General features: G+C 46.1%; 1 protein-coding gene across 3 annotated transcripts; it reads left to right on the forward strand.

The window, feature by feature from the left end:
* The first annotated feature begins 378 nt into the window (after positions 1–378).
* LOC119393563 (max-like protein X) lies at positions 379–20,189 on the forward strand. Of its 3 annotated transcripts, none has more exons than XM_037660663.2 (7): positions 379–527; positions 861–924; positions 1,031–1,150; positions 4,504–4,695; positions 6,883–6,982; positions 7,082–7,166; positions 16,954–20,189. In XM_037660663.2, the coding sequence occupies exons 2-7, from the start codon at positions 885–887 to the stop codon at positions 17,137–17,139; spliced, it is 723 nt and encodes a 240-aa protein (XP_037516591.1). In that variant the 5' UTR covers positions 379–527; positions 861–884; the 3' UTR covers positions 17,140–20,189. The 3 variants fall into 3 exon arrangements, with proteins under 3 accessions (XP_037516591.1, XP_049272237.1, XP_049272236.1); XM_049416280.1 differs by having other exon boundaries at positions 384–510; XM_049416279.1 differs by lacking the exon at positions 379–527 and adding an exon at positions 596–614.
* Positions 20,190–25,839: the final 5,650 nt, after the last annotated feature.

A 25,839-nucleotide genomic window follows, 5' to 3' on the forward strand; every position in this document is an offset into this window, starting at 1 on the left:
AAAATGTTCGTAATTCGAAATATGTGAAAAGCTGATGAGTTTGGCCACACATGTACCACATAGTGTCTACGCGTTATTCTGAAATAAAATTAATTTTTTTCATAATTTACATACCTTATTACCTTCTGTAAAGCAATTTCTTGCATTTGCGAACGTAAAGCTACCATAATTGACAATTTTCCTCAGGTATTTGCTGATCTCAAAGGCTTTCTTTTTGTTCACTACAAAAGCCAACAACTTTGTTTTAAAACGTTGGTTTCGAAGGCCAAATATTTGTCATCACTGCTATGTTTTAGACACCATTGGCGCTGTCTACCACACTAATACTTGAAGGTATGTGAAAGTATACGTATTTGTACGCCCCCTTAGAAAGGTATGGAAATTTACGTCTACCACGAAACGTGTCCAAGATATGGCGTAGTAATAGTGGCTTCGAGTGCGATTTTTGTTGGTTCCTGCAGCTGTGCAGCAGGCCTTTCCTTCGTGCGGTATCTGCCAAGGCTCGGCTACGTTCGTTCTTTCACTTGGCAAGTGTTACGTCCGCTGGCACTCGATTCGTTGGCTCTCAAGTATAAAGTACCGGCACGACACCGCAGCTATGTGGTTGTTTACAGGTGTTTTACCTCGTGCGATAACGTGTGATGCGTACGTTTTATCGCCTCTGTTAGCTTTTCGCGTGCACACCGTCCGCGTAGTGGAGTTTTGTTTTGCGTTACATTGCTGCACTGTTAATTAAGCGTACATCTATCGGCTCTTCTGGCGCTGTTTGTTGCAAATGAAAGTGCCGATCATCGTAGCAAGCGTTGTCGCACAAATTGTGGAATTGCCATCAGCGTAACGTGATGGCCCGTCTTTTGCAGAAAAATCTGGAATGCACCCCATAAATGGCTGAAGCCATGAGCAACGACTCGAAGCACGATTCTGGTGAGCTGATTCCTTGCTCTGCCGCATGTTGTGCATTCGTACGCTTATCGCTGCCTGGGTAAGCACCTTTTGCTTATGTATAGTACTATGGCTTTTACCGTTGCAGATTGGGACCCAAAGGCGGGCCTCCCGAGTCCAACGTTACCGGACAAGTTTTCCTTCTCGCGCACCTCGTCTACAGGATCCATAGACAATATCCTGACGTCATCTTCGGCTCATAATACAGGTGCTGTCCCAGGAAACCAGAACAATTTTTGCGCTTGGAGATCAGCAGGCAGGTCGAACGATAACGCCTGCTATTCGTTTTTATATCTTTTTTTCAGGAGCATTGGCAGCCCACTTTATAGGTTCGATAACTCGGCGATCATTCGATGATGTGTGGCTGTACCCTTTGCATATGCAGCTCAAAATCGAGTTTGGAAAAAATGCAGGAAAGGTTATTTTCTTAAGTTAAATTTGCATTTTGTGAACTGCAATTCCCTACTACAACCAACTTGCCCAGGCGTCTACGCTGGTAGGCAACAAGATATGTAGGTGGACGGAACACTGTCATAAATTCAAACGAAAAGATGGGGCAGTGTGCTGCTGCCAAATACACTTGCAAGCGAAGCCTTTGTACAAAACATGTTTCTGACGTGGCTTACTCTCTGTTTGATGACAAGCAGATTGTTCAGCGTATCTTCGGTTATGAGTGTGTTGCAGAATTTAATGGACAAAGCCTTTTCCCACCTTCTGTCTGTTCTGGTCCAAAACTAAAATATTCAAAGCTCAAGTAAGAGAAATTTAATTACTTTGTAGTGAACAATATGAGACAACGATGAAGCAGCCAACAAAGCAAGCCACAGCGTTAGTGGTAGCCATACGACCCCAGCTTGCGCTTGCTTGGATTTTGGCCTCTTGACGTCCCTCGTCATTCCATCGTGTTTGTACGTGAACAAACCACGTGACATTTGGTGGAGGTGCTGGGTATTGCAGATGGAGCATAATGTAGTGAGAAAACGCACTTGGATATCAACTTTGAAAGAACTTGTCCAGCAGTACCCAACCACGGACCGCTGTGTTGCTTTGTTAGGCAGGGCCTGACGACGAACCACAGTGGGTTAAACAAGCCGAAAAATAATCTTGAGGAACATGGTGGCACCATGGACTTCGGTATGAATTCTCGTGATTGTTACAGTGCCACTACTGAAAGGAGTATGGACACAAAAATTTTTCTTGCAATATGTAGCTAAATCACTTATCATGGCTGGAAGCCTTGTTTGCTCGAGTGAACAACGGTCGATTATTTGGAAGCATTTTTATAGTGCCCTGTCGCAATTTGAGTTTTTAGAGTGCACCAAGAGAAGTGGAACCCAGTGGGGCTTTTTTTTTTTTGTAAGCAAAGCTGCCACGCGAGCACATGAAAGTGACATACTGGACAAGTGCCACACGCTGCATCATGTGCATAGGAGCACTGCATTGATGTTGACAACTGTGAGAGAGAGTGCATGCAAGGAGCAAGGCAGCCAACACAAGTTTGTGCATATCTGGCAGTTGGTTGTTCGTACTCGAACCAAATTGACGGTGTTTCAAGGTGCTGCGTTTTGCATGCAGCTGCATTGCACACACTTTAAAATTGATTTTAAGTATGTTCTAAACTGTATTAGCTTTTGATACTTTGTAGACGGTGGGTGTGTGTGTCCACACATCTATTTCATAAGTTATCTTTCCTTCGAAATTTTTTGACAGTACACCTTTAAAGCAGTCATAAAGCACCCCTTGGGCTTGTTGAAAAAACACATCCTCAGGAAAGCTGACACGGCTATGAACTGCTCAGCGAAATATTGCAGTCATGCGAGCCGCGTAAAGGCTACAAGCAGAGCGCGAAGTTGCTGTTTTCTCAGGCGCCCTCTTTTCAAACAGAGGCTGGTTCTCACTCTCGTCGGTGGGCAGGTCGTCTGCCAGTTGACGTCGCGTATCTGCATCTCCGCATTGCAAAAGACATAGCATCCTCATTGGCCGATAGCCGACATAAATCGAGAGCGGCGTTCGGATCAGATGCACTTCTTGCCACGAGGTGCCGCCACTTGCCGGCGCCGCACTCCTCAGTCTGCTAACTTTACACGGTAGCCGCACTCGCGCATGCAAATCACAGCGGTTGAGCAATCACATTTCATGACGTACGCTGACGTCACTTCTTTCCCCGGTGCCATCCCTCCCTGTATAGCTTCCAGTGCGCTCGTCGGCAGGAAAAAAGAGAGAAAGCTCTGAGAGTGTGCGCCAAACCCCCGTAACTCCGCTCATTCTTGACGGATTCGAGAAATTTTTGCGGCAGTCGATTCGGGAGGCAGTAAACTCCGATACTGAGGTCATTAGATCATTGCTTAGAAAAGTGGTTCATGACCCCTTTAATCACTAGTATCTGTTGAAATTCACTTTTGGTTCCTCTGAATTCACCTTAAACATCGGTTAGGGCTGCATAGGTTGCCCATTTCTGAGATTGTTCGGCAATGCCAGTGTCTGTTAGCTTGATAAGATGCATTTACTTAGAAAGTTCAGGATAGTTGCTGATGAATCGTCTTGGCTAGGGCACTTCTAGACCAAGCCACTAGGTGGTGATGTGTTTGGTAATGTCATTGAAAAAGAATCGTCGGTTAAGGAAAAGGTCTAAAAACAGAGGGGCCCATGGAAAATAACTATGCCTAAGAAATCGGCGCTGAAAATGTGTAGAACTTTAAAGCTGAAAATTGCCAAAGATCTATCATAACTCTCAGGGTAGCTCTCTCTTGTTTGAAACCAGGATGGGAGTATGGTGGACTAAGACGTACCGAGCCAAGTACGAAGGTATAGAGACGCTTTGTGGTGCATGGGGGGAGGAGGAGGGAACGGCTGAACACCTGACACTTTTGAAGTTTTCTGTAAAGGGCTTCACCTTACAGTACAAAGCAATGGGGCTGAATTTTTCAAAGCATTGGTGTTTTAGGGACAGTGAAGGCAAAATAGACTTGAAGAAGGTAGGAATAACCAAGGAGAGGTTACCTGATGGATTGCTAAAATCAAGGCAGGAGGGAAATTTAGTCTTTCTCTTCATAGAGTTACAACTTCATTGCAAGTTATGGCTATGTGGCGTGAGTCACCGCCCGATCAAAAGGGTAGAGCCACATCTATCCATCATGTTTATGTGGATGTTCACTTGCGTAAAACTAAATGCCCTAATTCATACATACCATAACATCCCGCAGAGGTGCCCGATTTTAAAAAAAAACATCAGGTAACAAACATTATTTAAAGCTGTCTGTGATTTCATTATCGTTGGCACACTTTTAAGTTTTTTATGAGACAAATGTCGCTCCAAGAACTGTCCAGGCCAATTACTATGCCCAGTGTCAACTAAATCCACTCAGTGTGTGTAAGTTATTCTTTATCCTCACCTGATTGTTCTCTTCTATGCTTGGGGAACTACAATCTCCCTAGTAGCCACCGTAACAGCTTCACGAGATGAAATTTTTAGCTGTAGAACTCTTGTTGTTGACATGGATGCGAGATAAGTGCAAGCTTGTTTTATGGCAGGGAGTCACGTGAGCTTTCCTATATTTGCAGATGATGAGGATAGCGACCACAAGTCCACCATTAGCTACAAGGAACGCAGAAGGGAAGCCCACACACAAGCTGAGCAGAAACGCAGGGACGCCATCAAAAAGGGTTATGATGACCTACAGATGCTGGTGCCCACATGCCAACAAGACAGCACAAACTCGTTCAAAATGAGCAAAGCAACAGTGCTTCAGAAATGTGAGTGTCCACGTTGCACACAGCCTCATTGACCCGTAGTTACAATGTCAGAGCAGTTTACCCCTGTTTACTTGACTAGCTTCATAACCTAACTAGTTCAGGGGGCCCAAAAGTTGTGGGGTAAAGAATGAGCCGTGGCAGAATGACTTGGCAGCACTTGAACTGCGCTTGCCATATGTGCTTTTATCTTGAAAGCCTTGATGAGAATCAACAGGCCATCAAGCTAAGGAAAGTATAGGGGACGTTATTTGTAGTAATTATGTTATAAATGTGAAGAAATTAATGTGGGCGAAAAGACAACTTGCCGCTGGCAGGCACCGAACCTACAACCTTCAAACAATGCGTCCAAGCTATGGCGGCGGTCGTACACTTTACCGGGTATACCTGATAAAGCATACGGAAGGACGACCACCGCATTAGCTCAATTGGTATAGCATCGGACGCATTACTCGAAGATTGCAGGTTCGATCCCTGCCGGCGGCAAGTTGTCTTTTCGTCCCCTTTTATTTCTTCACATTTATAGCATAATTCTACAAATAATGTCCCCTGTACTCTCCTTGGCTTGATTGTCTATTGGTCCTTAAAGGGACTGACAACTGCCCAGAACATGAAATGAGATGACTGCACTGATGAAAAGATTGCCCGTCGCATTGACTCAAACCAACCCTGTTTATCTCGTGAGAGGTGGATTTATATTTTTATTTCTTCATTGAAAGTCGCGAAAAATGACTTGTGGCGCCTCTGGCGGCAAAATCATAAATGATCCGATGAAGCCGGTCATGTGACCGCTGATTGGTGTACGCGTTCGATGACATTTCTGTTAGTACTGAAATATTGTTCATTTCTTTATATTAAAAGATATCACTCCATAAAAATGTACATATAGGCCTGCGTTAGTTGTATGCAACAAAGGGCGCTGCCTTCGCTTGGCGTAGGCAGCCTTGACACAGGCGCAGGCAACCTTGGGCGCAGGCGCACACAACGCTGTACAAATACCGAGAAGGTGTATAAAGCCACATCATCTCATTGTAACAGCTTGCTATTTTCAAAAATGGTTGAAAAGCTCAAAATAAAGGTGGTTAAGCATAGTTACAGTAACTCCTGCGAAAGCAGAACAACGACAGCTTTCACAAGGGCTAGTGGCATCGCTATCAATTCTCAGCGTTGCTGGAGCAAGCCTTCATGCGTGTTTGGAGCCTTTCAGATCGAAAAACATCGCTTATAAAATAACTACATGCTTTTAGGATAAACCACTGCAGCTACAAACGCTACGAAGGGCAAGCTTCCTGTCGCGCCGTAAAGAACTGGGTCGAGAAAAATCAGTTGTCGGTCCCTTTAATAAGGTTGTGTCTAACAAAGAAAAACAAGCCCTTAAAATTCTCCTTCTTTCGTTCATTTATGTTAAAGGGACACTTAAGTGAAACATTAAATCAGTTTACACAAATAAATTATTCTTACAGAACTATACTGTCATTAACTTGAAAATCGTGCGGTAATAATTCATTAGAAGAAGTGCAGGACACAGCTTTATGTTGGGATTTCGTGCCGAAACTTCAGCATGTTAATGTCAATGTGATGTCATGAATTTCAGTCTTCTTGGCATGCTTTGGCCACATTCGTTCAGTGAAATTTTCTGAAACTTGCTATGTTAAGCTTAGAACGCAATGGAAATAATAATTAGCAGCAAACAATCATGTAGGCCTCAGCAGACGCCATGAAAATCTATGGCGTCACGTCGAGCTGATGCAGGAACTTCAAGGCGGCGGCGCCACCTGTATTTTCCTTTTGCGCGTTTTCTCGCTTACTAAGCACCTTCTCGCGGTAAGAGTGGTGCTTTCGGTGTTGTGAAAGAGTAATTTACGTACTTTAGAAAAATCGTTTTTCTCATTAGTGCCCCTTTAAAGTGGCCAATGACGTACTTTCACACTGGTGGTGTTAGTGAAATTCAACGTTTACGTCATTTTTGTACTTATGGGAACTGTGTTCTTCATCAATTTGGTGTTTGGAATGCCTTGAAATTTAATCCTTTAGTTCGCCTCAGTGGTTGCCTTTTCTGTCTATTCAGTGCTTTGCCGTCTTCACTGGTTAGTGTGCCCTCCGTGCTTATGACTTGGGCATCATTTCTGTACAGACGTAAGACCATCATGAATTGCTTTTGCACTCATGTGAATTCTTTTTCTTCCACAGCCATAGATTACATAACGTTTTTGCTACAACAGAAAAAAAAGCATGAAGAGGAACTCTCGGCACTGAGGAAGGAAGTTGTTGCTCTGCAAATTATGAAAGTGTAAGACTTTTCTCTAATGTTCAATCACTATGAAAAGCGTTATCTTGCCACTAAAGACAGTTGGTTTGTACTAAATCTTTTTTTCTTTTCCATCAACAGTAACTACGAGCAAATTGTCAAAGTACACCAAAGTCAACCTGGTCAAAACAACAATCATATCAGTGATGAAGTGAAGTTTCAAGTGGTACGTGTGAACTTTGTGGAGCTTACCTCTTTCATGGCTTTTATCTATGGGGTGGCTATTACCTTTGAGCAAGCAGGAATATTTTTCAATGACTTGGTACTTTTCCACTTTTGCATTACCTAAATTACGCTGTTTCCTTCTGCATGACGCTTTTATTCAAGGAATACCGAGTTGTAAGAACTTCCATCTTACCAAAAATCCAGATAACCTTGTAAATGGGCAAGTGCAGTCTGAGGGGAAAACAATCTTAACTTCGATACAAAGAGTCAGTTTCCAGAAAAACAATTGTTTGAGTTATCAACTTCCTCAGTATTAATTATTAATTAATCCTTTAATGAGAACCGGTTTGCTGAACAGTGAACAACTGAGAGCACGCTTCAACGCTGTGGCATAGCAGGGTATGGCACACTGGGTCCGTGCCCCCCCCAAATTTTTTTTTGCCATGGCATACAGAGCACAAAACGACACTTGAAAACATCTGCCTGCCCGGCCCCCACTTCAGATCAAGGAGGTGCCCTAGCAGCCCCAGTGGCGTAACTAGGGTGAGGGGGGGGGGGGGTCAGGGGGTACAAGTGTCCCGGGTGCCACTTGGGAGGTGGTGCCGAGGCGACTCCACCTGACATGCGCTCGGAGACTTCCTGAGGACACGAACGAAAGGTCGCCCCTACAGGTTCGAAACCAGTGGGGGCATACCCCCACTCCCTTCCTCGTCTTCTTCTCCCTGGTACCACCCGTGAGGCTAGAGACTCCTTTGACTAGTTAAATGGTGCTCCTTTCCTTCAACAAACGAAACACAATCTTCTGGAAGCCTGTGGCTCCCGACGTTGAATTTGTCGGCGCTTTGTCTGCGTAAGCAGTACTGCCTTTTTTTTTGTCTGGTCCAGCGTATCTTCTGTCTTGAAATTGTTCTCGAGGAGATGAAGGCTTGCGCTATATTCTGTAGCCCTTGCATGAGCATGTCTCTGCGCTACGACTTTGGAATCCCTCTCGTTCTCTCCCTTTTTTTTATTGCTCATATCCAAGCCCATAAAAAGCAATAAGATAAAAAGGTCGGTGTAAGCCCGTTGCCACATAAGCATGATTTTAACCATGAACGTACCTATCCAGGGTCGTAGATCAAAACCTTTTTCTGAGGGTCTGACTTCCCTTTATGTGTGATCTAGCAAGTTTTTGTATGTGTGTGCATATACATATACAAAATGTAATAATATGAGAGGGAGGTGAGAGGTTGAACCTCCCAAACCTCCTTACTTATCGCTTGAAATGTTAGTTTTCAGTCTGGTTTGTCCCAAACCACCTTGGTTCTTCCACACGTAATAACTGTAGTGAAAATCGGAAAGGGAAAGCACTGCCCACGGTCTTGTTGCTTAAGGGTCGCGATCGAGCAGCTCTTTACCAACTCATCAGACATGTCAGTCTCCAAGCTTACGACGAGCTTTCATGGGCAGACGTGGGGATGAAATAACGAACTGAAAAAAACAAAAAAAACAAGTATGGGCTTTCGTGCGACGTTTCTTTCTCGTCTTTTTCAAATCAGAAATTCGTTCAGACTGCTTTCTGCCATCAAATCGCGTCACCCCTCCTCATTTTTCTCTGTGTATTGGTACCTTCCCCACGTGTGCATCATCAGCGTGCTGTTACGACCGTCCCCAGCATTGGAATTCTTTCAATGTCTGCGAACCCGACAAGGAGATCGTCAACGCATTCCAGGGGTAGCATGCACCTGTGACGACCTCACAGCCAAGCGAGAGCAAAGGTCAACGGACCGGTCTTGCGCGGAGAGGACCGAGTAGTCAACTCCTCCCCCATCTCCCCATTCAGGCTCTTTCCCCTCGCCGGAAGAATTCTGGAATCCGCCGTGTGCAAGGCTTTGGGGCTGTGATTCGTGACCATATTTGGGCATCCTTTTATAGCTGACCCCGAGTACCGACCACTGGACGGAAGCGGTTGGACGGAGTTAGCCCGAGTTCCAACAACTGGACGAAAGCAGAAGGATAACACGAGCTCATCAACTTCGAGAGGCAACGGAACGGCACATCTGAGATGCACGACGCTCCAGTGGAGGCATGACTGCAAGCTGGGTGAGTGTCGGCTTTCTCTGTTAAACTTTACCAGGCATTTACTCTATGTGTTACGTAAAAGCTGGTAGAGAGTGTCTGTCTTGGTCATTGGGTTAACAGGTAACTTGCGTCAGGCAGAAAATTGTGTGATAGCTTGGTTAAGCTCTTTCTGTCGGTGACGTCAAGGTTAACGGTGACGGGACAAGATTCCGTGTAAGAGCTTTTTGAAGCTTTATTTGTAGACTAAGTTAACGGGTAACTTGCGACAAGACAGAAATCTGTGTGGTAGCTTTGTAAAGCTTAGCTGTCGTTGCCGTCAAGGTTAATTAGTTACAAAGCGGGAATCTTTGTGGAACAGAGAAAGCGGTGCTGGAAGTAGCCAGCATTTACTCTGTGATAAGTAAAGGCTGGTGGGGTCGTTGTAGACTTGGTAAAAGGGTAACTTGCAACAAGACAGAAATCTGTGTGGTAGCTTTGTAAAGCTTAGCTGTCGTTGTCGTAAGGATTAACTAGTTACAAGGAGGGAATCTTTGTATAACAGAGAAAGCAGTAATCGAAGCAGCCATATATTTGAAATCCCTGCGAAAGCCAATGTTGTTGCTACTTGCAAGGAAGTTGAATCTAGACGTGTCAGACTCCCTAAGAAAGCCAGAACTGATAGAGGTGATTCTCGCGTTGGGAGCGGAGGATGACGAGCTTTCAGAGTGCGTGGAGGAGATTGAGGAGAGAAAAGCGGCAGAAGCCGAAAGAAAGGCAGAGGCCGAAAGAAAGGCGGCAGAAGCCGAAAGAAAGGTGGCAGAAGCCGAAAGAAATGCAGAGGCAGAAGCCGAAAGAAAGGCGGCAGAAATCAGGGCAGAAGAAATACGTAGACACGAGGCTGAAATGCGAGCATTAGACGAAGAGATAGAAAGGATTCGTAAACGTAATGCAATACAGCCGAGAGGTCAGACACCTGCAGAGGTTGTGCACGAAAGGTGCGAAGAAGTGGCGAGTGTGGTGCACTTTAAAACCACAGAGAAAGCTACTCCTTGTGAGATACCACCAGGGAAATGTACGCATGTCTACGAGTGTGACAGTGTCATGGGCATTCAGGAGAGGGAAGCCGCATAAGCCGAAAGAAAGGCAGAGGCCGAAAGAGAGGAGGCTAAAATGCGAGCATCAGACGAGGCGATGGAAAGGATTCGTAAGCGTTTAGCCAACGTGGTCGAAAGGATTCTTAAACGTAGTGCAATGCGGGCGAGTGGTCAGACGACCGCAGAGGTTGCGCACGAAAGGTGCGAAGTGGCGAGTGCACTTCAGAACCACAGAGAAAGCCGCTCCTTGTGAGACACCACCAGGGAAATGTACGCGTCTCTACGAGTGCGACATGTGCACGGAGCCTTCTGTGGAGAAAAACGAGAGACAGGTCGCGCATAGTGAAATCGCGCCTGATAAATGTATGCGTTTCTCCGATTGTGCGAAGGCAGAGCAAATAGAAGACGAGACCGCGGCTGGTAGGGAGACTGAAAGGATTCCGAAAGGCATTCCGTATGGGACCGAGGCTAGTTCTAGCCGCCCTAATAGGGTCATTGAGGAGCTGGAGACTTCGCTCGCACCCCAACACGTGAATGGCCTTCCGGAAGTCGAGGGAGAAGAGGATAAAGCTAGTCCTAGAATTAGCGATGATTCGGCGCTCCTGAAAGACGACAGTACTATCGAAAAGGGCCTCTCTAAACAGGTTCCTATTGATAGCGGAGGAAATGCCCCAGAGTGTGAGAGGGTAAAGAGCCATAGGGTCGAGAAGGGCCCAGCTGTAGTTTTTGCAAATGAGATCACAAATCAATTGGCCTGACAGTGCAACGGAGTGGAGAAGTCCAATGACTTAGGCAAGAGAAAAAGTGGCGCACAAGCACCCTTGAGCGGTGAAAATGTCGATGTCGCAACCCAGAGTGAAGTCCACCGTAATCGGGGAAAAGTTGCTCGCAAACGTCGCCGCAAAAGAAAGAAGCGGACTTGTGCGGCGCCGCGAAGGTTTGAGACAGGTGGCGCACCGCAGCGCGAAAGACAGAAGGGCAGGCGATCGGGCAGTTTCAGAAAACGTCCGTTGAGGCCTACAGTCTGGTGCAAGCGACCGCCGCGGCGCAAAAAGGAAAAGGACAGGTCATCGGTCTGTTCGAGAAAACGTCCTTCGTGGCGTACAGTCAGGTGCAAGTGGCGAAAAGGGGGAAGTGGTGGAGAACAATGCGCATCTCCACGACGGAGCGTGCCTTCGACAGGCACAGCTTTGCCGGGACAACCATGCGAGGTGTTCCTAGACGGAGGGCGGCAGGACTGGAGTGCCGAGTGAAAGCAAAGTAAAGGGGGAAAATTGCCTGGTGAAGTTTGGCGGAATTGTTCGGCGCTCACCGGCTGAGTAGTTGTGTTTTCATGTGCGTATGTGATGTCTGTTGAGCCCACAATGAAGCAGGTGGTCATCAAAGAAAATCTTCACCAAACCGGATGGCGGCGCTGATCTCTCCAGACTGTGGCTGCAAATCTCAGCCCATCGAGATGTTCACCCCCACTGCGCGAGAGACTGTTACGGCCGTCCCCAGCATTGGAATTCTTTCAACATTTGCGAACCCGACAAGGAGATCGACTGTTACGACCGTCCCCAGCATTGGAATTCTTTCAACGTCTGCGAACCCGACAAGGAGATCGTCGACGCATTCCAGGGGTAGCATGCACCTGTGACGACCTCACAGCCAAGCGAGAGCAAAGGTCAACGGACCGGTCTTGCGCGGAGAGGACCGAGTAGTCAACTCCTCCCCCATCTCCCCATTCAGGCTCTTTCCCCTCGCCAGGAGAATTCTGGAATCCACCGTGTGCAAGGCCTTGGGGCTGTGATTCGTGACCATATTTGGGCATTGTTTTAGGTTTCGTGACCATATTTGGGCATCGTGTTAGTTTGTGCCCTCTCCATGTGTGGTGTCTTTCTCTCCCTCGTGGGCGAGGTGCCGAGACCACTGTATTGGCTGAAGAAGCGGACAGTGCGCCCAGGGTTGACGACGCAGCGCTATAAAAGGCCGAAGACATTCTGTACTCGTCACTTGCCACTGGTCCCTTGCCTCTCGTCACTTGTCACTTGTCTCTTGATCACTTGATCATTTCTACCATGTAAATAAATTTCTGTCGTTCGTACGAGCGTGTCTTCTCTCTGACTTGGCGGGACGAAGGGTCCGATGACGGGGGCCAGCTACCAATGATGAGACCCGCAGGACCCGGAGTCCCAACAGTGCATAGGATGGGGTTGACTATGAGGAATGACGTCCCCGAAGTAATTTTTGAGAAAATGAGAAGACTTCGTGGTGTGGGCGTCATCACGTGAAGAGGGAGGTGTCACGTGTGAACTCACTGTCGCTCACCAAATTGACATTTGCGCTCCTAGTCTGCAAAGTTGCCTTCTCGGAAGTGCTTGCTGCAAACACGTGCGCGGGACTTCGGCTCATTGCCCCTTCTAAGCTAGCTTTATCAGCCATGCGTCAGGATGTTCGTTATCCTTGAAGTAAAACCGCAAATGTGAAATTACACCCTGCTCTTTTTGCATGCGTGGTGCACTGATTGTGTCACACAGCATCAGTGAAAACATTGCTCACGCTTTCCAAGCTCTTGGTATTTCTAGATGCCAGTGCACCTGACTTGGTTGTGAAACAAGGCTGATTGAAGGAGGAAACTCAAAGAAAAAATGCGCTCGGGCCGCTGGCTTCCCGTCTTTAGAGCAAGGTTTCGTGAAGCAAGGTGACATCACGTAATAGTGATGTAGCATGTCGACTGCAGCGCCCGTGTCTCCAGTGGTGGGCCTCGGGCACAGTAGCACCAAAGAGATACAGGAAGTAGAACTGCAATGGCAAATTATCCTATTACGATCACATTCGTGCCATTATTACTGTACACTGAGCTTTAACAAGCGAGAAAATTTTGAAAAACTGAAGGATATATATATGTACTAACGCCCCTACACGTTTCTCGTAGTGATCACAAACGCAGTCCGGCCATGATTTGCCACGAGCTGTTCATCTTGATATCTTTCTCATTCGTTTAATTTTGTTATTTCTAGAGCTGTGCGAATAGCAAAATTTTGGGTACGAAGCGAATTCGAATATTGAAGTGTGAGTGCGAATCGAATTGAATATTTTTCTAATATTTCTTGAAAATTTCTAGAATATTTTTCGAATGCTTCGAAGCGAAATTGCAGAAAAAGAAGTTAGAAAGGATTCCTAAGCATATTCTTATGAGATAGCAAGATGAAAGTGTTTCTTTTCGCTAGGTTGATGAAGCACTGGCGGGGTGGTGTTTCATAGTTGTGTTATCAAGAATGAGACAATGTAGAGGCCGAATTCTATTTATGTACATGATTTGGTGCAACCAAAGTGTTGCCGACAACACTTTACACGTGATAGGCAAAGATGTCATTTCCTCAGCCTTTCCTCCTCCCTCAACTTCTGTGGAAGCCCAACAGATGTGGCGGACAAGGGCGCGCTCCCTTCGAGTCCGGAGTTAAAAATCTGCCTCGTAGACGTCGATATACAAGAACATCTGAAATTTTGGATGCTAAAAAGCTTCGGCTTCCAATTTTTCGGACTTCCTGCCCAAATTTCAGGTCCAAAACAACATTAATTGAGGCGCCACCTCTGCTACATCTTTCTTCTCCATGTTGGAACCAGTGTTTTCTTAAGTTCGTACATTTGCGACCGTAGCAGAGCTTGAAAGGCAGCTTTGCCGCAATACCGGGGTGTGATGAGGTGAAGCATATTGAAAATCTAGGGACCACTTCCAATCGGACGTTGACTGTGTAAAAACTGCAATGACGCAAAGAAGACGGGGACGAAGCGAAGACACGAACACGTCCCCGTCTTCTTTGCGTCATTGCAGTTTGTCCTCAAGTTATGAACCAACTAGCTCAGCAACAAGCCCTGTTGTTGACTGTGTCTTGGCAAAGTTCACCCGTAACGGAGCTTTAAAGGCAGCTTTGCCGCAATACGAGAGTGTAATGAGATGAAGCATATTGAAAATCTGAAGGGGTCACTTTCAATCGTACGTTGCAATAAGGTACGCATTTGGGCTGGTTGGTTCATGATTAACTGTAGAAACAGCGCTAAAAGACGGGACGAATGAGGAAAGGACACAAACAACGGCGCTGTTGTTTGTGTCCTTTCCTCGTTCGTCCCGTCTTTTAGCGCTGTTTCTACAGTTAATCGTACGTTGTCTGTATTTGTTTTTGGAAAGTTCGAATAGTGAAATTCCAGTGCGAATAGAATCGAATAGCAAACACTATTAGAAAAATATTCGAAATGTCGAATATTCGCACACCCCTAGTAGAGTTGTGCGAATAGCAAAATTTCGGGTGCGAAGCGAATTCGAATATTGAAGTGCGAGTAATCGTATTGAATATTTTTCGAATATTTCTCGAATATTTCTCGAATATTTCTAAAATATTTCTCGAATACTTCGAAGCGAAATTGCAGAAAAAAAGTTTAGCAACATGAAGTGTTTCTTTTCGCTAGGTTGATGAAGTGCTGGTGGGGTGGTGTTTCATAGTTGTCTTATCAAGAATGAGGCAATGTAGAGGCCGAATTGTATTTATGTACATGATCTAGTGCAACCAAAGTGTTGCCGACAACACTTTACACGTGATAGGCAAAGATGTCATTTCATCAGCTTCTCCTCTTCTTTCAACTTCTGTGGAAGCCCAACTAATGTGGTGGACAAGGGTGTGCTTCCTTCAAGTCCGGAGTTCCAAATCTGCCTTGTAAACGTCGATATATAAGAACATCTGAAATTTTGGATGCTGAAAAGCTTCGGCGTCCGATTTTTCGGACTTTCTGCCCAAATTTCAGGTCCAAAACAGCATTAATAAAGCCCCCAACTCTGCCACATCTTTCATCTCCATGTTGGAACCAGCATTTTTTTTAGTTAATACATTTGCGACCGTAACGGAGCTTGAAAGGCAGCTTTGCCGTAATACGGGGTTGTGATGAGGTGAAGCATATTGAAAACTTAGGGCCCACTTCTAATGGAACGTTGACCGTGTCTTGGCCAAGTTCGACCGTAACGGAACTTGAAAGGCAGCTTTGCCGCAGTACGATTGTGTAATTAGGTGAAGCATATTGAAAATCTGAAGGGGTCATTTTCAATCGGACGTTGACTGTGTTTGTCTTTGGGAAGTTCGAATAGTAAAATTCCAATGTGAATCGAATCGAATAGCAAACACTATTCGAAAAGTATTCGAAATTTCGAATATTCGCACACCCCTACTAATAAGGAGAGTTGAGCTAGTTGATGTTCATGCATAGCCGTAAATTTGCCATTACTTCAATCAGCAAAAGAGAAGAGAAAGCCATGAGAAGGTCACCTTTAGTTGCTGCCGTGCAGCCTTGCAGCAAGCACATCCTCAACTTCCATGAGGAGTTGGGCCAGACTCTTAATGGAGCCCTTTTCCTCGGTGAATGCCCTCATAAGAGCCACATGGCACCTGTGCCTCCTGTCTGAGTTGGATCTAAATAATTGATTTTGATGCCGTTCATGTCATCATGATTGCTCAACATCATCAGCATGGCCAGGCACAAAAGCAGCAACAATGTCGTTGACTGAAGAATTGGTAAAATCAGTTTTTACATGGTTCTATTTATGTGCACACGCATCGACAATCTGTCCAGTCAACACTGAAGCACAGTGAGCAACAACAGTACAAAGAACAGAAAGAATTTGCTTCTTTTGCAAAAGCTTTCTTTTGAAATAGTTGGCAGAGCCCTAGACAACATTCTACAATGATTTCAGCATCTGGGAAGTGCTCAACCAAGAGTATCTTGGAGACCATACAAAAAATTGGCCGCGTATCTGCATGCTACGCTGCAAATCCCGCCGAAAGACGATAGACCAGCGCTGCATGAGATATCAGCGCCGTCTGGCATACGTCGGGAAACATGAGCTTGTACAGAGGGTTTCCTTCTTCGGTGGCAGAGGGCGTTCTTCGCCGTCTTGCATATTCAATGCAGCCGTGTTTTCAGCGCAGCCGCCATTTAAGCACAGCTTAAGAAACTAGGGTCTTTAGAATTACGTATCTAATGTATTTTCTGGTAAAGGAGCACACTACCTAATACTTACGTAGTGATGTTGCGCCTCAGTTATGCGTAATGTTTGCTTTTTTATCGACAATGTACAAAAGTATGAACCTACAAACCAGTTCAAGATGGCTGGCCCTTGGGCAAGTGGTTCAACTTTTGCCGGGTGGCTGAAACGGGTGACAGACCGACCAAAATTTCTGCGTTTAAGTTCTCCAAGAAAGACTATCGTCTTTAAAAGTTGGAAAAGTACTTCATGCATAGCATGCTTGGCTTTACTGCAGTGCTTCCTAGAGATCATGTGGTAGGCAGGGGCACACTATTGATTTTCCTTTTGCAAGACACCTAAGGATTAAAATAACATAAAATATGAGCTTCCAGTTCTGCACATAAGGATGCTAGTTTATTAACAGCTTCTTTGGGTATTGGGTTGTGAATCTGCAGTTTTGTTCAAGTATGCCAAATATTTCACACATATGTTGTGTGCACATTTAAAATGAGTTATTACACTGCTTCAATACAAATACCTATTTGCAGTTCCATGGCTCAAATGTGATGCCAATTTAAAAAGCCTTCCTTTCTTATTTCTGTTCACTTTGAAGCTTTCAAGATTCTTCATTAAGATTAATTTTGTTTTGCTTTATTCAGTTCCAGGCGATTGGAGACTCCTTGTTCCAGACATTCAACTCGTCAATATCAGTTTCCAGTTTTGCTGAACTGTCTGCATGTGTGTTCAGCTGGCTCGAAGAGTACTGCAAGCCCCAAACGCTCAAGGATGTGGTGGTTCAGATACTGTCCCAGCTGAACCAGACAATGGGGTCACAGCAATCTTAGCATTTGCTGTCAGTATGGAGTTGGGTCTCGACATGTAGCATAATCTTATGTGTCTTCTTATCCAAGGGAAGATTTAAATTGGGGCTTTGCAAAAAAAAATTTGTCCCGGTCCTTTCAATGTGTGGTTGTCATCGTTGCGAGTGTAAAACAGTGCTTTAGTCCTGAGTGATTTGAACGGCTTGTTTCATGCAGCAGGCAAATATCATTTTGTTCTGGTTGGGGGAGCTGCTTAGATGACTTTGTTGCAAGTACAGTGGAGCCTTGCAACTTGCTCGTACACTACATTACAATACCTTCTTTATATCTGACATTAATTATTAGCTTACGTGCATTAATAGAAGAGAAAAAGTGAAAACAAGTCTATATGAAAAATAAGCAGCCCATATGATGCCTCCAACACACCTCTTTCGATTTTAATGGCCGCTCAGCTGCTTACAGTGTTAATATGTAAATGCATTTTGCACCATCTTTAATGTGCAACCATGCAGTTGGTGTGATCAGCCAAATCTGCATATTGGCTGCTGCCAGAAAAGTCAAGCCATTGGCTGAAATGCGCACTTTTGTTTAGACTGTGCAACTTGAGCTGCTCCTGCCGAGTGCTCGACACTTGCGCTGTCAGAATGCATATCTTGAGTTTCCGAGTCAGCAGATGTTCACTCCCCTGTAAGTGATACTGTCTTGGATCTTGGCTAAGCAGTTTTGTTATAGCAGTAGAGCATTCATGAAAATAAAGCAGGAGCACCCAAGTTTTAGATTTACATATGGTGAACTCCATTGGGAGAACAGGAGCACTCAAAAGCACTGAAAAGTGTGCTCTTCACAGCCGGCGTGTTTCAGTGGTCGAACAGGAGTAGGAGCTCTGTCATCCAAGGGTAGAGCGAGAGCGCTTTTGCTGCGCCAAGAGCAGTCAGAAGCAGTTTGAAGTGCTTTCGCCTGAAAAGCGGAGTAGGCGAAGTACAAAGAGAGTCACGCGACTTTGAAACGTCACATTCTCCTTATTTGTTTTCATTGTGCTTCAGCCGGCGAGCGCGGTGGCAATGACAGGAAACATGCAAAGTTTGACACCCCTGATATTGGCCATATTTCCACTATTTGTATGAGTAGCAACGATGATGACTACGGAGTGTCCGCAGCCATATGTTTGCTAGATAAGTCATTACACAAATGTACATAATTGCAAATGAGGATAATGGCGCACTTGCGACTGGACAGATTGTAGGCGTATTTTGCTGCTGTCCCGCAGAGAATGCCGGGGCTTCGAATGTTTTGATCACGGGTTATATTCCTCCTCACTGGTCACCCTTTCACCTGCTCTCCGAATGAGTGCCGCATTCCAATGTGAGATCGTGTGGCCCTGCTCTCAATTCTCTGCCCCCCTACTCCTGACTGCACCACGCCTCTACTCCTGTTCTCTCAATGGAATTGGCCAATAGTTACATGCAATACTTTATTGGATCTTTGTAATGTATTTTCCGGACCATAGTCTGCATCCTCTGTATAGGTTGAAGGGGCGAACTTTGGAAATTGGCTTTTCAGCTCGTTTGCAACCATTAAGTAGTTCAGAAGCTAAAAATTTTATTTTACAGATCAGAAAAGTTAGATATTTTATTAATGTGCATGTCGGAGTCAATTCTAAAATCTGCCTAATTAATATCCTCAGAGCTGCCTGAACAAAGCATGTCAGGCTTGATGAACAGCTGTTCAGCATTTTCGTCTTCAGAATTTTTAGCTCTTGCACGTGCTGAACTGCACTTGGTTGAAATAGGTCATGAAAGACTTTCTTTTTGGCAGCTTGACAACTCCTTTCGTACAAATAAAAAGTTAAACATATATTCATTGCACATTTGTCAGTGAATTATTGCTTATGCACAGCAGTTGCCATCGTTAAGTTGTTTTTGCTTAGTAATTTAGCCCCCAGAAGCGCTAGTGCATCTAGTTTGCCTTCTCTTCAAGCGCATTTCTGATCTCTGACAGTACTGCACCCTGTGAAATTCCAACTTTTAGGTGTGTGGTTTGCTGACTATAGTCGGGAAAATATGGCATAGTACTGAGGGTTCGATTGTAGAACCAGTTTGTTCAGTGTAGTGCATGTATTTGCATTGTATGCGTGGCTTTAATTACAACTGGATGCTACCACAAACTGTACGAGGTTGTGTTCCCCTGCGACAGCTTTAAATATACTATAGTAGATTTTGGGGGGCGCTTTGACTCTGGCAATATTTGTCAAGCCTTTGGCTTGCGTGTCATAATTATGCAAAAAAAAAATGTACAGGACAATGCACCTCTCACGTTTTTGTTGCTGAATCTTGGAATGTGTATTGCTTGGTGCAATCCTGAGAAATTAGGTATGAGTGGGATTAGGGAGCTTGTTTAATTCATAGGTGCAGGTGAAAAAATTTTGGGGGGGCTCAGAGGACTCAGTGAAGAAGCAATTATGGGGAAACATGTTCAAGACTGCTGCACTTATGAACCTTGACATAGTGATGATCACGAAAGAAATCTTATATAGACCATTCTGCTTGGTTGATTATCTTAGCATGTTCATGCTAGCTCAATGTGTTTGGCACTGTGTGATAGTGTCACTGAATTATAATATGGCTATAACAATATATTATTATTTCTTGCTCTATAGATATTTTATATGTTTGTTAGAAGGCAGGTGTACGTGTGATCTCTATCGGTATTGAGTTTGCCACTGTTGCTGTTAAAGCTGCATGAAATTCTGTTATTACTGCATTCCTCTGTCAAATGTTAACTTAAAGGATGAAGTTCAAGAGAGAGAAAGCAGTGTTTATTTGCCTGTGTTGCTACAGTTTTGATTCAGCTGGACAAGTATTTTGTTTTCAGTACGTTTGATGTAGTTGACGATGCTCAGTCTGCACTCTGTCATGTCTCTTTGGTGTGCATGTTATATTGTCATATTCAGGACACACAATGCTGCTGTGATCCTATTTTTTGCACATTGTAAAGTGCACGTTATACATGGGTGCTCTCAGAGCACGGTGCCCATACAATGTCAGTGTATTAAAGTACAAATTGACTCTTGCCTCCTTCCTTGTCCTTTTGTTCTTTGTGCACCATGTAAATTACTTTCTACTGATGGGCTGCACTTTGGTACTGTAAGCTGTCTCCTGCAAACTAGTTCATGTCTGTTGAATATTGTAGCAAGCTTGTAAGATGTGCATCAGGCACATTTTTATTATGAGCTGTTATAGCATACTTGAATAGGTGCATTAGGAGCAGAAAAGGCACTGAAAGACTGGACTAAAAAAAAAAGGGACACAGACCATGGTGCTGTCCAACAACCGGGTGCTTATTTCAGGCAGCATGTATACTAGACTACTTTTGCAAGATAAACAAAAACTAAAAGCCAACAAGCACAGAAGCGATGTTGTGGTGAATCGGAGAGGAATGATATCTCCTTTTATGAAGTGAAACTGAAGGGGTATGCTTATACATGCGACACCATTGCATTGATTTAGTAGATGGTTTGACACCAACTTCAGGCTCTCTTTGGAATAGAACATATTGCTATGTAGCACCTTTGCACGTAGGCAGTGCCTCTCGTAGATGTGTACTGTAGGAGTAGTCTGGGAGGTAGTTTGGCTATCACATGTGCTTAATTTCTGAAACGGGGGAGGGCGAAATAGTCATGTGCACTCTAAGCAAGTGTGGGAATCATGACCTTCATTCGATTGATGCTGATGTCATCTTGATTAGGGGTGAAGAATTAGGCTCCCGCTGTCACTTTATTATGTCCTGTTTTTATGAGCGCAATAAAGCATCCACTGTCTCCTTACATTTACGATTGTTTCACTTTCTCTCACAATTTGTATGGAACATTCAGTGGCGTAGCCAGGGGTGGCATACTGGGCTACGCCCCCCACTCCCCGAAATTTTTTTCTACCGTGGGATCAGAGCACAAAATGACACTCGACCACACTTACCTGCCCGCACCCCATGTCGGATCTAGGGCGTGCACCCCCGAAAAAAAAATGTCTGCCTACGCCACTGTATTGAATGTGCGAATATTCGAAGTTTCGATTAGGAATCGAATATTCTCCCTGCTCGAAACACGATTCGAAATATGCACCATCAGATTTTCCCAAATAATCAACCATGGCCGACCAATCCGAATATGCGAAAAATTAACAACTCACGAAGAATGTTGTGCATTCTTATTTTTAAAGTGAGTTGAGTTGAGTTGAATAAACTTTATTTGCCCAACGGTTGATATTGTGCCCGGGGCTAGGCTGCCAGGGATCCGCCATTCGAGGAACATCTTTCGAGGTCCTCAGCGACGGCCCTGGCCCGCTGGACGGCCCACTCCTGGTCTTCGGGGGCCTCGCTGAGAAGGGCGGTTCGCCTACATTGCTAAATACGCGCCCGTTTTAAGCCTGCTGCGGTTAAAACGCAGTTGCGACGAATCCCCAACCGGGACTACATAGAGCAGGGGTTTTAAACAACGACGATCTAAATGAATAGCGCCGTCATTGGCTGCCGACTCCTTCCTTGCGTGAGACCGCACTGCACGTGCGCGTTGGTTGCAGAAGCGAAAGCAGTTTGCCCTCGCCGCGTTGACCAAAAAGGACGCTGGACACTTCCGTGGGGTCCGTGCACGGGCAGGAGAGGAGCGGGACGAGACCTGTTTAACAGCAAACGCGCGATGACAGTGCAGCAAGCGCCCCGGCACTGACGGCGTGAGCAGGCGACGTGCTTCGCGCAACTAGAGGATCGCGCCATGCGGTAGCAGGTATGTACACAGGCGTCCGCTGTTAAAGGGAACATCGGAGCGTGTGGCGGCAGCTCGGCGCCACCGCCGGCCGCCGGCTGCAACGAGATTCGCGCAGACGCAGTGAGCACCGTGCCCAGTGCTCTTTCGTCGCGTCAGCGGTTCGCTTCGCGACGATTCGCAGCGCGGAAGCAGACGGCAGCAGACGACTATTCTAGGGACCGTAAGACGACGAAAGAGCACGACTCACAGCGCGCACTGCGCCTGCGCGAAACTCGTTGCAGCCACTGGCCGGCGGTGGTGCCGAGCTGCCGCCACACGTACCTTAGCCACACGCTCCGATGTTCCCTTTAACAGTGGACGCCTGTGTACTGCCTTAGAAGAATAGATTGTTGGGCGAGTTGGTACTACTTTGTTTAAACGGCCCCGGTTTTCGCTCATAGCAGATCGCTGTACAGGTGCGCGGGACACGTGCATCGGGTTAAGCCTGACGAGTCGTCCGTCCGCTCTGCCGCCATTTTAGCGCTGTGTGCGCATTGTGTCAAAATTAACCTAGGTTCCGCCATTGCGCGCGATCTCATGGACTTGCTAGGGAGCCGGAATTTCTTCCGCGCTTTAGTAAAATGAAAGTAAAGGAGGGGAATCGTGGTGGAAACCTTTAGCAAATATTTACTATGGCACCGCATTTATTTTTTTAGCGGTGGTGCACCTAAGGAGGTCCAAGTTCGTAAGTTGCGGTTACTGCTCACTACCTTACTGTACATGTTATGCTAAGTTCGCGGTAGTTGTCGATATTTCACTGTCAGCACCGAGAAATACGCATGGTCCACGCATTACACTCGCGCTCGTTTCAGCCCTATCTCCCGCACGCCCATACTACAGAAGCGCTTTATTTTTCACCAAGCTTTATTGCGCAGCTTTCGTATACAGTATGTGTTTTACATCCGCGTTCCGCGAGTAGGTACAAGCCAATTTGATCCCACTTATTGTGGGAATAGATGTCATGTGAAGCGCAGTCAGTAAGGATCGGTTACGCCGCCCTTAATTGTAGCCAAGTCGAGGAGTATCGGCGTCTTTGTGTAGTTTGAATAGTCGCGTGCAGGGCTTAAAGTCAGGGGGGGGGGGGGGCTCCATATTATAAGAAGGGGCTGCGTGAAGCATGGGTTGTAAAGCTAAGAACCGCCAAGTAGCCATCGGCTACGAGTCTTTTGTGCAGCAAGCACTTCCGCGACGAAGACTTTCGCTACTGCGTCTGGCCTGCGATGTTCGGTGAGTAGCAGGCAGCGCGCACTGAGACGATGGCTTTCGCGCGCTTCCCGCCGGCAAATGATGCTTATCTGTCACAGGATGGAAAAGGCGCTACGTTTTACCACGTGCGATACGATCTCAGAACCCTCCCGTGCGACCTCTTGATAGTCGGCCCCGTGCTCAGCGTCCACAAAATCGGCTGCAGATGCGCAAGTCATTGTTTAGATACGTTGAATGAAAAAACTCACAGGGTCCCTTATGCACTTCTCAAAGATGACTGGAAGGCGAAAGCCATCTTCTTTTTCTTGTCAGTCGATGTATTGATCCTCCCGCGCACCCTCCAAAAGCGTTCTGCACCTAACGCGGTTTTGCACGGCCTCCGTGACCGATTACGGAGGCAATGCAAAGCGACCATGATGTTGAATACGTCATCATGGGACGTCACGTTATGTGACGTCATAATTACGCTACATATTTGGGCGATCTGTGACGTCATGATGACGTCATATGATAACGCCATCACGTGACGATTATTTTTTGCATCACTCGTGTTGACGCCGCCGACGCGGGACGCCGACGGGCAATCTTCCCGTTTGATGAGGCATCTAGGGCTTTCGACGTTTTGCATTGCCTCCGTGATCGGCCCACCGATCACGGAGGCAATGCAAAGGGACCATGTCGTGTGAATACGTCATCATGTGACATCACGTTATGTCACGTCATGGTGATGTCATAATGAAGTTACAAATTTAGGAGATCTGTGACGTCATGATGACGTCATATCACGCGACGATTATTTTTTGCGTCAGTCGTCTTGACGCCGCGATGGTCAATCTTCCCGTTTGAAGCGGCATCTAGCTTTCGCCTTCATAAGCTACGCGACGTTTGCTGGTGGACGTACATAGCGAGAGAGTCAAATGCTGCGGCTGCGTGCTGCATTTATATTGGCAAGAACATTTTTTCAGTCAAGCTTGCGTTCCTCTGACGCAAACACTACGTGCTAAAAAGCCCAAATTTATTTGTGCCACTCTCAAACTGACGTTGCGCCTCTCCTCTCCAACCCCATGTATTTGCTTGGAGCCTCATTTATTTACGTGGGAAAGATGCCACCCTGTTGGCGTTAGACACGACAGTGCTGCCAAAATTGCTGGGGTACTCGTCAAATATTTGCTATCCTGTCTTGCGGCTGCTGGTTGCTGCAATAACTTCTATTTTATTCACCGCTATTTCAAGTTCACGTGGATCCTAGTTCAGAGCCGACGTTTGCAGAACAAGTCCGGCGAACGTTACTGTATTTTCTTTCTTTTCTTTGGCGTTGCATGCTACTACATGCTCGGTCTCGTAGACTACTCTCCTTCCACCAGCAATCTCGAAGTAGTGAAGATTTGGTTTATGAATTTGTTGATGACAGAGAGCGGCAAGTTCACTGGAATGCAAATGGAACGATAATTAAGGAGCATTAAAAAAAAAATGCCTTCGCATTAGCTCACGTTTTGTGTGAGCATCAAACGAAAAGAATGCACTGAATAAAGAAATAGAAGCAGCGGCATTTGCCTGTTGAAAAGGCCGATCAATACGCAGTGCGAGACAGCTTGTCAAATGACATTGAAACGTACACGAATTTAGATCGAAAAAAAAAAAGAAAACAACACTGAATCGTCGGGACGGCAGCATCACAGAGTTGCCACGCGCACCGAAGCCGCAGTTGTAACGAAATTGTTTTTGAACTGGTCTGATAGCGTCCGCGCAACAGTAGTTGTTTGTGTACTCACAAATTCTCATATTTTGCGGCCTAAAGTTCACAGCGCGGTGCCAAAACGCGGTCGTAGCAAAAGCGAAACCATCAGTATACGAGCATACTGCAGACGCTCATACATGCAGAGGCACCGTCAGTCGTCGCGAACTCGTGCGATCGCTGGCTTGAGGCTTCTTTCTGTTATGCTCCGTTTGGCTATACAGGCAGTCTACTCTAACGAGATATTTCACATATTTTGCACTCAGCGAGTGACTACCTTTCACGCAAGAAGCCGGTTCAGGGGTCTCAAACGCGGTGATCGCGTGAAGCGGGTGCTCGCATTTCTGCAAAGAGACGGCGACTGTAGATTATCTTGTGCATTCAGTTCGTCGAAAATGATTATTTTGACAGTAAAGAACACAGTTCCTTTCGAAAGTACTTACAGAAATGCCCTGGAGGGCTTCCGCGAGGTGTTTTTGTAGAGCGCCGACAGCAAAACCTATGGGGAGCGCGCCGGCGGTATCCTATCTAGCACGCAATCGAGGTGCGCCCGATAGAGGGCGACTCCGTAACTTCTCGCCGTGAATGTGAATATGCATATGGGTACACGGTTTACACTAAGCGAACGCCGTGAGTAGTGTGACTGGCGCGAACAAATTTGTGCAGCCCAATTTCATTTTAACCTCCTTGTTTCACATCAAACGCCGCAGACGGAGCGTAGTGCGACTGCCTCGCTAACCGGGAAACCGCTGAAGGCAGCGTGTTCCACAACAGCCGCCGCAGACAGGCCTCCGTTCATGCAGCGCTTTATTTCCATATATGGTATCGGCGGACCGCCTCACCGCATACCTTAGTGAATGCGTCATCGGCTACCGCACGACGGCGCGCACTACTGTGGTGCCGCGGGTGGCCGCCGCGGAACCTGTTGTCCCTCCACCGTCGTTCCCTCCTCCTCGCTATCGCCGTCTTTCATCCTCCGCTGCTC

The sequence above is a fragment of the Rhipicephalus sanguineus genome, chromosome 5, assembly GCF_013339695.2.
Source record: "Rhipicephalus sanguineus isolate Rsan-2018 chromosome 5, BIME_Rsan_1.4, whole genome shotgun sequence".
NCBI lineage: Eukaryota > Metazoa > Arthropoda > Arachnida > Ixodida > Ixodidae > Rhipicephalus > Rhipicephalus sanguineus.

Coding starts and splice junctions, on each gene's coding strand:
- LOC119393563 (XM_037660663.2), top strand. CDS start 885: ATGGCTGAAGCCATGAGCAACGACTCGAAGCACGATTCTG. Junction 925..1,030: donor CGACTCGAAGCACGATTCTG/GTGAGCTGATTC, acceptor TTACCGTTGCAG/ATTGGGACCCAAAGGCGGGC. Junction 7,167..16,953: donor ATGAAGTGAAGTTTCAAGTG/GTACGTGTGAAC, acceptor TGCTTTATTCAG/TTCCAGGCGATTGGAGACTC.